The sequence below is a fragment of the Melospiza georgiana genome, chromosome 20 (assembly GCF_028018845.1).
Source record: "Melospiza georgiana isolate bMelGeo1 chromosome 20, bMelGeo1.pri, whole genome shotgun sequence".
NCBI lineage: Eukaryota > Metazoa > Chordata > Aves > Passeriformes > Passerellidae > Melospiza > Melospiza georgiana.
In genome coordinates this window covers 11,255,044-11,268,204 of record NC_080449.1, presented here as the reverse complement: position 1 = coordinate 11,268,204, position 13,161 = coordinate 11,255,044, and the positions used below count along the sequence as shown (strand labels likewise).

Genomic DNA, 13,161 nt, shown 5'->3' with positions numbered 1-13,161 from the left:
GCACATTCCAGAGGAAAAGCAGCATTTCAGAGTGAGCTCCAGATCTGCTTCAGCCACAGCATTCACTGAGCAGGGGCTCAGGAGCTCCTGGGCACGCACTGATGTGAGTTAGTGCAGCCAGGCCTGATCCAGGAGGGATGCCAGGCACCTGCTAATGCTGATCCATGCTCTCTGCACTGCTCATGGACAGAGCAGCTCTGCCTGGCTCCTCCTCACAGCACAGGTGCTGAGGTGTCACCCCTCACCTGAGTGACAATGGACAGAGGCCACTGGCACTGTGCAAATCACCCACATTAACCCTCTGACTGCCTCCCATGCAGGAGACAGAGAAATGATCACACACACATTCATTCACCTCCACAATCAGGGGCACCTTCCATTAAAACAGCATCACCTGCTCAGTAATAACCTTCCCTCAGAAATTCATCATTTCCCCTGGGGGTCACAGCCCGTTCCTGGCAGGGGCAGCAGGAGCACCCCAGGCTGCCACAGTGTCCCAGGTCCTGTCCCTGATGTCCCCAAGCACAGCAGAGCTGCCATGGTCCAGCCTGCTCCAACCCACACTGGGGAGAGGGGACACCAGGTCCTACTCCCTGCCAGTGTCTGGATGGGAGCTTTGCACCAGATGCAACTTGCTCTGTTTCATTTTTCACATGGATATCTCAGCATTGAAAGTTTAATCAAGGTTCAACAAACAGCTTTCCCTGAATCCAGGAGGCCCAAATAATTTAATCCACAGACCCTCCATCACTGTGCTCCTGTCCCAGGCAAAGCAAACCCTGGGGCAGGCAGGTACAGCCCTGTGTCAGAGCACAAGGAGGGGATGAGACATCCCTGCAGTACCCAAGGATCCACTGCTCCCACCTTCCACAACACTCTGGGACCAACACACTGCCCTGACCTTCCCCAAGACCCTCCAAAAAAGCCAGAGGAGGAGCTTTGGGCTAAAAAAAACCCAAACACTTCCATTATTTCTTTAGCCAGAAGATGCCCTTCCTCAAATCCTGCTACGTCTGCAGTGCTCCGGCAGCTGCAGAGGCAAAAATCCCTCCTGGAAGCAAAGCACGTGCCTCCCTCTGCTATTTTCTCTCATTTTGCCCTTTTTATCAGCCAAGCTGGAATGAAACTTTAAACCCTGCTCAAATCCCGTTAGCTGCTATCTGGGTAACTCTATCACCTTTATCTTCCCGGGGCTCTCCCAGGGTACGTTTCAATTCCAAGCCACCGCTCAGGCTGACACAAGGTGCTGATTCTTAATTAGCAGCCGCTGACCTTGGCTTTGCTTGATTCTCTTTCCTGTCACTTTCCCAACATACTAATTATCTCAGGAACACTGAGTTTTACAGCGTCTCTTAGCCAAGTGTTTGCTTTTCCCCTCTTGTCAGCTGAGCACTGCCTGCTGAGTCCTGCAAACCCAGGGCCAAGTGGGAGCCACAGTTAATGTGAATTTGGGTGACTTGGGCTGATCTACAGAATTCACTAGAATATAAAACGAGGCAAGATTCCATGGCAGGACTCAACACAAAGCCAGAAAAAAATCCCCTGGAAATCTCTGCTGCTGTTTTTATTCCCTATGGAGCATCTGCAGCTCAGCAGCTGGGAAAGGACTCCTTGTCTCCGAAGTGGAAAGGAAAACTGCTGAAGTCCCAGAGAATTCCATGATGGCACAGCACCCAAAGCTGAGCAGTAACACTGCAGAATGTGGCCTTGCAACTGAGCAGGGAAGGGGGGGTGAGCCAGGAACACCCAACAGCATCCCAGGGGTCAGGATCCTCCCTGTCCCTGCAGGTCTGGGCTGCAGAGCCATCCAGCCAGGCTGCAGGAGCTGCCCTGGGTAGTGTGGGGGTCAGAACTCCCCCAGGCAGCTCCTGGGGTGAGCTCCTCTGCAGGGACTGCTCTGGGCAGCTCCATGAGCCCTGGCAAGGGTCACTTCCCATGACATGCTGCCACCCCTGGCCCTGCCACTGGCCAGACCTTCACTTCTTCCCTCCACGGAAAAGCCACACCGGCTCTGGATCACACTTCTGCTCTCTCTGCCCTAAGTACTCCAGCAGCCAGCACTCAGAAGACACAAATGGAATGCAAATACTTGTGGAATCCCTCCAGGGGCCTCACTCACCCACATACAAGGTCCTGAATAAAATGCAATAACTAAAGCCAATAAAACTCCCTGTTTCTGAGCAGCACAGATCAGCAGGGGGTTGTTTTCAGTTAGGGCCCCTGGCAATGGAAGAAAATAAGATGCTTTATTTCATTACATCCGAGTCGAGAGGGGAAGGAAGAGGTCTACAGTCAAAATTAAGGGCTGTGGCAGTGTTCTTCAGGCTCGTTCCCATGTTTATTTTAAGGCTTTTTGCTTCAGACTGGACGGATCTGAACCTGTGTGACCCCAGTCGCTGCACATATGCTGATAAGAGAAGAGCAATTCATAAATAAATAAATTCAGAGCATGACAGCACAAGGCTGCACTGGTCTCCACTTTGCACATAAACCACCCTGTGCTATTCCAAGGCAGCTCCTCCCTGGCAGGGCTGTGGTGGGAGCAGGAGCACTGCCAAGGGAGCCAACAAGCAACACCAGTCTTGTAGGACGTGTCCTGTCCAAATGCAGGAAGGATTCTGCACTTTGCCAGCCCAGGCTCTCTGGGATGTGTCCAGAGCTGGAGCACAAGGGGTGCCAGGGGGCTGAGGAGCCCCAGGGCCCTGCACTGCCCGGGGTGGTCACACCCCCCTGGGATGGAGCTGATCACTCCTGCTGTTGTCACTGACTGATGGGCAGATTGACTCTGAAATAATAAGGTTCTCCAAATCACAAGCCTGATTAATAGGATTGACTTAACCTTAAGAGGATTGAATTGATAAAGGTAATAAGATTATTGCTTATTTCAAAGACTAGCTCAGAGTCCAGCTGGGCCCTTATGCAAAGGTGAAAAGCAGCAGTGGCCGGTAGGGCTGCAGGTTTCAGGTGCAGCAGCACTGGGACACACCCAGGGGGAGGGAACTGCGGTGCAGGAGGATCAGGAGGGAAAGGAGAGCACAGAGGGGCAGCAGCTGGGTCCTGGTCCTGGGCAGATGCTGTGAAACCAAGGAGCCCAGCCCCAAGTTCTCCACTCTTCCATCACACAGCTCCTCTGAGGATCTGCTCCAGACACCTCTCTGCCAGGAAACAGAGCAATGTTCCCCCTTTGAACCCTGGAACTCATCCCATGGCACTTCTGACCTTTTCTAATTCTCCTTGGGAAAAGGTGAATGGCAACGTGAGGGTTAACCCACAGCAATCTGTGTCCATCACCTTGCTCAGGGAAATAAGCAAACCTGAGGGATACAACAGGAACACAACGCTGAGTGACCTCTCATGTCCCTGTGTGGAGTTCAGGTCCCAGAGCCCTGACCCAGCCCAGAACGTGGGGTTCCAGCAGATGCACACGGGGGGGGCAGCTCCATCTGCTCAGCTGAGGCACATCCTCGCAGCACAAACAAACAGGGACACATGTTTATTCCTCACTCCATTCCCAGCACCATAAATATTTATTTCCAGTGAGCAGCTGGTTAGTTAGAGCTTTGTCTAGTGCTGGGTTTGATCTACCAGAGCTCTGGACAAGAGAAGTTTTTTGTATATTTATGGTCATGAACTGAGCTCTGGGAGCTCTAAGACAGCCCTGAAACAAAACTAAGCATGGAAATATTCTGGAAGCAACAGAAGTCCTTTAGGAAGGATGCAGCCACCCACCCACAACCACATCACAGGGGCCACACCAAGCCCTGTAAGGCAGAACTGAGCACTCCTGGTAACTCCAACCCTGGCAGCAGAACTGCTTTAAGACTTTGTGTGTTTTGTCTGAGAGCTGCAGAACATGTCAAAACTGCTGGGCATCTCCTCATCCTTACAGGGAACAAACACTGCATCAGTGCTCTCACCAGGAAGGTTTTGAAAACAGGTAACAAGTGAAGGACTGAGCTGAGAGGCCCCATCTCTGCTTCAACCACCAAATATCCTCTTTCAGCCTTTCTTGCCATAAGAGAAAGGGGACATCTGTGTGTGCCAAGAGCTGATGGATGCCTGTCAGATTTTCCAGCGGGCTGGGACAGCTCCCTCCCTCCCCCCAAGTGGCTGCACTCAGAACCTTATCAGAACCTTATCAAAACCTCTTCCCCTCCCCTCCACCCACTGGCCTGGCAGCTGTTCAGGGCTTTCCAGGCTGCCCCGTGCACACCAACCCGGCGCTGCAGGGATGAAGTTCTTCCCTTTCCCACACAGAGATCAAGGGAAGCACGGACTTTGACTCCAGAGGGGACTCTCCTTTCATGCTCCCCTTTTTAAGCTATTGTGATACAGCTACAGCCCAGCAAGAAGCAGAGATTTAGGGAAAAAATTCAGCTACAGCCCTTGTGCCCCTTCCACCTGCAGCCCCAGTTGCTCCTGCCCCCCTGGCAGGAGGGACTCTGGGTTTAGCAGCTCCAGGTAACCACACCTGGTGGGCAGGGCAGGTGTCCCTCGGGCAGGGACAGGGGGGCTGCGAGGGACCCGGCTGTGGCTGGCACGTGGCACCATCGCACCATCACACACCTCTAAGCCCCAGCTCGGGCAGACACACGGCCCCATCCCGGCCTCATTAAGGGATTACCCCCTATTTACAGCAAATCGCTGCAGGAAAACACGGCCCGAACAGCCCAACAGCAATTAGCTGCTAACGAGTCTCCCAAGATAATCTACTGGACACTTGTGTCACAGTCCGTAATTGCTGCTTCAGCCCAGTACGGCAGCCAGGAGCCACAGAACCCCTTTATCAGAGACATCAATCAGCGGCTGCCGATGGCACGGCCGCAGGGCACGGGGGTTTGAGGGCTCACTGGGAAGGCTCCTGGTGATGCACAAGGATGAGGAACCACCTCCAGCCCGGGCAATTTCCCAGAGTCACCAGGGGACAGAGGCTGGAGAAGGGGGGTCCCTGCCTGCTGTCCCTCACTCAGGGTCAGGGTGCTGGGGCAGCCACGGGAGCTCTCCTGAGGGGTTCTGGGGTGCACTCACATCCCCTAGGCAGGCCTGAAGGGCATGCTTTCTTCTCTCATTCATTATTTTTCTACCTTTCTGCTGCTTTTCCCTCTCCCTGCTTGTCCAGCCCAGGCTGCAGCACCTGGTTCCCATGCTCCAATAACTCCTGTTGCTCTGACAGCTCCCCAAACCCGGCGCTAATGCTGATGGCAGATGACAGGCAGCGAAAGCAGAAGCTCCATTTTAGGGGAAAAGTCATCAAGTCTGTTTACTGTTTGCTGTGTCTCCTGTGTAAAGCCTCTGGGATCTCAAGCACTGATGCAGACACATGTCTGGAAACACACTTGCTCCCTCTGGAGCCTCTCCAGCACTGAGAGGCAGAGGAAAAAGGTTGGAGCAGTGACAGCCACTCTCAGCCATGCCCACACATGATCCATGGTGATTAAGACTGGGATGACACTTGAAGCCTTTTGCACCAGAACCGTGTAAACTGTGGACAGGGTCTTGCATGGCAATGTTATTCCCACAAAGCTCTGGCATTAGAGCTGCAGGAGCCACAGTGAGGGGCAGCAGAGCTCCTGGTGCCAGCACGAGGCAGGGCTGAGCCCAGGAACCACGGGCTGACAGCTCTGGAGCCCTGAACAGAGACACCAAGCTCAGCTCTTGTGCAGCCACAGCCTTGCTCCCCACAGGTCCCTCCCAGCACTCCTGGGATCAGGAGGCTTTAGCAGGGCTATTTTCTCTGCTGCTGCAGCAGCAGGCCCCCAGCTCCCAATCCTCTCAGCGAGCTTTGCCTGCCTTGAACCAGATCAGGAAGCCAAGGCACTTCTCTGTCTGACAGATGGTAACTCAGCCTAATCCACGGCCCGGCCACGGGCCCGGCAGCAGCGGCAGCTGCCAAGGAAGCAGAGCCGTGTGACTGCCCCTCAGGTGAGGAGCTCACATCTCCTCAGCACTGAGAAAGCTCTGGACATCCTGCCCTTCCCCAGCTCTCCCCTGCAGGGTGCAGAGAGGTGGTCACAGTGATGCTTTAACTCCTGCAGCCCCAACATGGGCACTGCCCCCTGTGGCTGTGCCAGGCCACAGGGATGGAGGATGCCCTGCAGTGGGGTCACTCCCTGCCCCGTGTGCTGGGCATCCCAGCTCTGCCCACCCTGCCTGCTCCCTCACAGGTCACAGCCAGCAGTAACTCCCACTCTCTGCCTCCTCCTGGCCTGCTTCTTCCCCAGACCTGGCAGAGCATTCCCAACCAGGAAGGAGCTCAAAGTGATCCACAAAGGCTGAACTTCCACCATGTGCAAGGTGGTGGCATCAACCTCCAATGGGCACTGCCATGGGAGCACCCCTGGACCCCCTTCCAAAAGCAGCAGGACAGACCCTGAAGACCAAGAGCTGATCCAGAGACAAACATGCCTGCAGGCACTTTGGTCTGGAATTCTGGAGAGGCTGCTCCCTCCTGTTCAGCTGCACTGTGCAGGGTGCTCAGCAAAAGGGAGCAGAGCACGGAACCCAGAACACCCAGCACACACAGGCTGCACAGCTCAGGCCAGCACTGCTTACATTCCAACCTGGAAAATTGCCTTCTTGCTTACTTTCACAACTGTGCCTGTTTATACAGAGAGAGCCTGGCCCCTGAGCCTCCAGAAGAAGAAGAGTGAAGCAAAGTGGCTCAGTTGGTGTCTCGTGGTCCCACCAACCTCTCTGCTAATTAAGCAACTCGTGCTGTGTGTGCTACCAACTGGTTTGCAATCAAAAGGAAAACAGAGCACATTAACGATGGCCTGAAGCCCAACTGAGGAGCTTTCCCAACCCAACCCCAGAGTCTGCTCTGACAGTGCCAGAGGGGACACCACGGGTGGCAGGGGGACACCACAGACGGCACAGGGGACACCACAGGTGGCAGGGGGTCCTACCTTGGCCTTGCCCGTGCTCTGCAGGATGTGCACCAGCGCTGACGCCATCTCCTCCTTGTTCTTGACGCTCAGCGAGGGCTCCAGCACCGAGCACAGCACCATGTAGTTGTTGGTGATGTACTCAGCAAACTCCTTGTACATCTCCATGGGGAGGATGCTCATGCTCTGGTAGCGGGATTTGATGCGGATCATGGGCCCTGGGGCCTTGCCCTTGCCGGGGTTGGGGCTCACCACTGGGTACCATTTCTCCACAAACTGCCGGCCCGTCACCGAGCTCACAGGGATGTTCACCTGCCCAATGAAGTTGGTCTTGTCCTTCTTCTTCTTCTTGTCAGTCTCTTTGTATAAGTGCACAGTAATGTTTTTGAGCGATGGGAGGTTATTAAATTCAAAGTGCTCCCCCCAAAAGACATTATCAGTTTTCAATTTACAGGTAGTTCGTGCATAAAGAACGTCATCCAGGCATAATTCACACAGGTACTTTTTCTTAGCTGGCAGGTCCTTGGCTTCAATAATCCATAACTTTAACATATTCTCTACCCTTCTGCTGTTGTCCTGAAAAAAAGATGCAAAGAAAAAAAGGTCAATAAAAAAATCCACAAAGCCAAGAACAACAAAACTGGAGATATGAATTAATTATTTCGGATGTGCTAAATGAGCGGAGGCTTAATTACGCTTTATTTTAAGGAAATACTGGTTCTCAAGAATTTGCATAATAACACTACTTATGTTAATTTTCCAAAATATCATCGTGCTCTCCATGTCTGTTGGTGCCAATTAATATAAGAAACAAGGAAGATAAAACCCCTCCAAATCATAAATGTACCATTTCCCATTCCCTGCCAAGAGGGCCTCTGAAGAATCTGAAAGAACCTCACTGGTCCTCAATGGATTGTGCAAAGCAGAAGCTGTTACAGGTATCTCACAGCCTCCTCTTTTCTCAGTAGAGACTGAGTTCATGATATTTCCTGTAACAGAGCAACACAAGGGACCTGAATGCACACCCAGGGATCACCTCATCCACCTGGGAATGCCACCACCAAAGGCAGGGGAAAAGCTGTTTGTAAAACCTCACCATATTTTAGGGCACAAGTCCAGAGCACCCAAGTTGAACATGGAGAGGAATCATGGGAGAGGACATCCCATGGGAGAATCAAGACAATTCAGAGACAGAAATCTGCCTTGGATATCTTTTAAACAGTAATAGAGCCAAGAATACTGTGGATCTTTCAGAGCTCCCTCGTGATGCTGAGCTCATCCTGGAAGAACATCCAGGGGTATTTGCTGCAGGAGCGACTCCAAAGATAAAGCACTGGCAGCTGCAGCACTGCTGGGATTCTGCAAACCCTGTTTAGTTTGGAAACTGCTCACTGAAACAGCAGCCATGGCTTACTCTGCTCAGCCCAGGAGTCTGGGCAGGAACACTTCTGCTGCAAGTCCACAATGGGGTACTGTAGGTTCAGGAAGTACACACAGGAACTGCACAAGAACACTGAATTCCTGACAGAAATATCAAGCTGGACACTGAGAGTGCATTGTCTGTAAACTCAAACAAAGATGGAAAGTTCAGCCATCAGTTACTGCAGGTTTTGAGATGATGGAAACACTTCCAAATGGATTTCCACTCCACACTGCACCTTGAAGCCATAGTGACAGCCCAGCCCCAGCTTGCATTCCCAGGAGTTCTCTCATGCTAAGTGTGACCACACAAACCTTACAGAGCCCCCTCAGGTCAGGATCACCAGGAAAAGCCCTGGGAAAGTCCTGGAGCAACTGAACTTCCCTAGAGCAACATGCTGCCAGAGGCAGAAGGCCACCTCTCCCCTCCCCTGCTCACACTCAGATATTACAGGAAATCTTTTATTCTGACATTTGGCACTGTGCTGGGAACAACAAACCCTGAGACTGAGGGCCCCTCAGAACCCAGCAGGCCTGGACTGAATCAGTGTGCACAGCCACGAGTTCAGAGGATCCCATCATTTGTGTTTCTCTGACCAGCAGAAGAAGACTTGGTTGAGCTCATCAGCTGTGGAATCCTGCATTAATCCTGACCAATCTTTGCAGCCAACTCCAGCACAGCAGGGAAGAAGCAGCTATACATTTTATTTTAGGATGTACTTAGTCCTAGTGGGCCATAAAAATGCATACTGGGTGTCCCTGTGCTTGAGTGAAGAGAAGGATTTGTTCCTGTAAATCCCAGGAGAAGACTTTGCACCTTGACTGGCTGCAGAAGGGAAAGCTGCACTCCACTGCCTCCTCTGCAAATGGACACCTGAGCTCCCCAGCACTGAGGCAGGAGCTGTGTCAGGAGCTGACACGTGAACTCCTCACTGTTCAGCCTGGTGACTTTGCTGGCAGCTCCCTGACATCTGTCCCAAGGCTGCTGGGAGGTGACAGCCCTATGGAAGTGGCAAGGACCATCAGTAACAGCAGCACTGAAGATTCATCTGATCTGATCAATTCTTAGCAAGAGCTGAGGCAGCATGTGCTGAGAAGAGAGGGGAAGGAATAATTGGCGCTTTTCTGTAAATATAATTGTGGAAGAAAGCAATATGGAAAAAGGCTGACCCCGAGCTCCAGTTACTCACTCCAATGACAATAATCCCCTGCTGCTCCCATGCACTGGGCTATGGAATGCAGTAACTGGGAGCTGAAGCAGAGCAGAGGCAGCTCCTGCCAGCCCTACCTTGTTGGGGTGCACGGCACGCCGCAGGTTCTCCATCCATTTATCTCGCTCCGCCGCCGAACGGCACGAGAAGCATTTGCTGCCTGATGAAGTCGTCACCTACAGGGAAAGGAACAGGATTATGTCTTGACCAGCACACTGCAGCGTGTGGCTGGGGACAGAGCGGGGCTTAGGGAAGATCCTACTGGATTTTATTTTTTTTTTTTTAAGTGAACAGCTTTACCCAAGCATGAAGCAACAGCCCCTAAGGCTGGTGGGAAAACAGGACAACTCTGTATGTAACAGAAATAATCATAGAAGCAAACTCCAATTACTTCTCCTCTTCCACACCAGAAAACACTAGATAATGGGCCCCATGCATGTGATGCTTTAAACCACCAAGTTCCACAACTGAGGGAGTGCAAATCCTCAGATGAACTAAAGATAAATTGGAACTCTGAGTGGTTACTTGGCATTCCTCCAGGCTCAGCCCAAAGCCTGTGACAGTAACAACCCATTCCTTGTTCCCAGCAGAACACTGGCTCAAAAAGCCAGCTTTCCCACCTTCCCCCTTGGTGTCCTGTGGCTCCTGGAGCCCTTGCTGGGAAGATCATGGGGACAGGTCTGTAGAGCCCCTCCTGGCCATGGCACAGCCTGTGCCAGCTCATGGCCCAGCTGGGGCACTCAGAGCTCACAGCACCCACCCCAGCTGGGGAGAACCAGGGGGGGCTTCCCAACCTGACATGGCTGGAAGTGCTGCTGAGCCCTCCTCTCACCTCTCATGCTTCCAGGTCAAGGGATTTTCTGCAGTATTTTTGTGACTTTCTCTGGCCATTGGGAGTTCATAGCCAGGGTTCAAGAAACACACTCACAGCAGTGACACTTCCAGTGGTGCAAGTGCCCCTTATTCCTCATCACACTCCTGCTGTCCCAAGGAAACTCAATCCTGCTGAGCCCATGGAAGCACCACTGTCTGGCAGGCCAGAATGACAAGGCACCACACTTCCTTCCTGTGCCCCCATGTCAAACTTCCCTGGCACCAAAGCCAACAGCTCCCTGCAGCTGCTCCTCACACACAGATATTCCCCAAGCTGCCACCTCCTCCACTCAGGCTGGTCCTGACACCAGGAACGTGGCTCCAGCTCTCTGCCCTCTGCATTTCCTTTGCCCAGCAATATTCACCATGTACAGCTCTGCTGGGAGGCTGAATGGACCTGGCTGCTGCTCTAAATAACTCCCCTCTGAGCTTCATTTCCGCCAGCCTCAACCTGCAGAGTTATTTGTGAGTGCTTTATCATCTCCCAGTGTTTGTGTTTACACACTGTGCACTGGGTTATCAGCTTCTGGGAGACACAATCTCCTTTAATTTCATGTATCTCCCAGAAGCCCACCCTGTTCTTACAGCAGAGCTGGCACTTGCTAAGATTTGTCATTAGCAAACCTCAGTGATAAGTTGAGCACATCCCTTCCTTTGAACACAGACCAGGGCAGAATGAGGAGAGGCTGTTCTGTCTTTACACAAAAACACAAAGAATCTTCAACCCTTGATATTCCAGAGGCTTTTTCCTTCAGACAGACATTCTCCCAGTTCCTTGCACACTTTAATATTCTGCCTGTAAAATACATTCAGCTGAGCACAAGCTCTCCTGGAGTTCCAAGAACAGACTCCATACCAGCAGGCCCAGCAGGGTCATCTTTGCAGCCTCCTTTTACCCTCCAGAGCATTTCCAGCTCCTTCAGAATCTCCCATGACAAACCTGCTGCCTCATCTCCTCTCCACTGCTGCTGATGCTCCTTTAACCTCCATCCCTGAGCCTTCCCAACAGAGCTCTGCTGGCACACAGGACTGTCACTGCATTTTATTGCCACATGCATTAGGTAAACACATGCATTATCATGGCCAAATTCCTTATTCTATTTTAAACCACTTATAAGTTAATCTTTCAAAACCTAAAAAAGCTGTAACTGTCATACTGAAGTGAGAGAAGGGGAAAATCATGTGTCAGATATGAAGTGTGTCTTGGTCTGATGGGAGCTGAAGATCACATCTACCATGTGTGACCAAAAATGTAATTTCCCTCAGATTTGTAATCAGATCCCAGCTTTGAGTTCTGACTTAAATATCATACGGCATTAATGATCTTTATGAGATATTAATTAACTTTATAAAGAGAGTATTCTGGTCTCATCAAGATTTTGGATATGCTGGAATGCTGTTAATGTACAGGACAAACTCAATTAATAAAACTCATTAATTCCTGAAATGCTACTTCTCCTATTCATTATCCCCAGTCCTTGGATGGACAATCTGTCCAGATAAAATCTTGTCTTTTTAAGACAGTGCTGAGGTACAGGGTGGCTTCACTTGAGGGGCCATGCATGGAGTGCCAGGGGATGCTGACTGAGCACTGGGGGTGCCTCACTCCTGTCCAGGGGGTTTTCCAAGGCTCTCTCAGGGCTCAGCTGCACCCCTGGCCCTGCAGCTGCTCCAGGCATCCCAAGGCCACGCGAGCAATGGCCAACGTTTGCACAGCTGGATCAAATCTGCTGCTGCTAAATTTAGCTCCACTAAATTCTCCCTTGCTGAGGCAAGGCCAGGATGAGGCAACAGGCTCAGCTGCATTGGAGCAAGCACAGTTTGTCTTTCCCTCAGCTGTGTCCTGGGACAGCTCAGGAATGACCGAGCAAGGGGACAAGGCTTTGGTCTGCCAAGACCTAAGAGAGCCCCTCAGCCCTCATGGCCCTGCCTGGCCCAGGAGCCCCAAAACCCAGGGCCAGGAACAGGCTCTGAGCCCCTGCTCCTGCCTGAGATGCCCACTGTATATTTAGCACACGCAGCACGTGCAGTGGCACGGGATGATTTGCTGACTGAGGAGTCTTGCAAGGAGAAAGAAGATGATGCTGAGTAATTTAAAAAAAAAAATCAATGAAGGAAACAAGTAAATACCGACTGCCAAGTACTCAGCAAGTGAGAAAAAAGCAAGTTTCACAAAACTAAGTACGCAGAAAAAGCCAAATGCAGCCTGTGGAAAAGCCCTGCCCTGGTGCTGACTGTGCTCCCTGGCAGAGCTGAGGGGAGCAGGGCCGAGCACGTCTGAATGCAGCGTGGTGGGGACAGAGGGAGGAACAATTCCCTGCACCTTCATCCACCAGCTGCCTCCCAAGGAGCCACTTGGTTGTTTTCCACTGCAGATGGCTCTGGCACCTCTCGCTTTTGTCTCCGTCTGGGTGTGCTGCCAGTTCCTCTCCAAGCTGCTCTGCTCCATCTGCAGCCATGTCAGCCCCTCCTGGCCCCTGTCAGCCCCTCCTGGCCCCTGCCAGCCCCTCCTGGCCCCTGCCAGCCCCTCCTGGCCCCTGTCAGCCCCTCCTGGCCCCTGTCAGCCCCTCCTGGCCCCTGTCAGCCCCTCCTGGCCCGTTCCCTGTGTCAGGGAGCTCTGGTGGCCCCAGGCCAGCTGGGGATGGGAATAGCTCCGGGCACGGTCCCTGCCCGGCCACCAGAAGGTGAAGGATGAAGGATGGAGCAAGGCTGGCAGTGCCCAGCAGGAGAACAGCCCTGCCTGCTCCCAGCACAGCTCCTGAGGGAGCAGCTCC

At 52.4% G+C, this 13,161-nt stretch overlaps 1 protein-coding gene across 10 annotated transcripts in view; it reads right to left on the bottom strand.

The window, feature by feature from the left end:
- Positions 1–13,161, bottom strand: part of DAB2IP (DAB2 interacting protein) — a 154,874-nt gene that overhangs the window by 22,947 nt on the left and 118,766 nt on the right. For all 10 annotated transcript variants that reach the window (XM_058037905.1, XM_058037903.1, XM_058037909.1 and 7 more), the window contains 2 exons: positions 9,592–9,690; positions 6,906–7,460 (listed from right to left, as the gene is read on the bottom strand). In XM_058037905.1, coding sequence (XP_057893888.1) covers positions 6,906–7,460; positions 9,592–9,690 — 654 coding nt within the window. The remainder of the gene's footprint in view (positions 1–6,905; positions 7,461–9,591; positions 9,691–13,161) is intronic.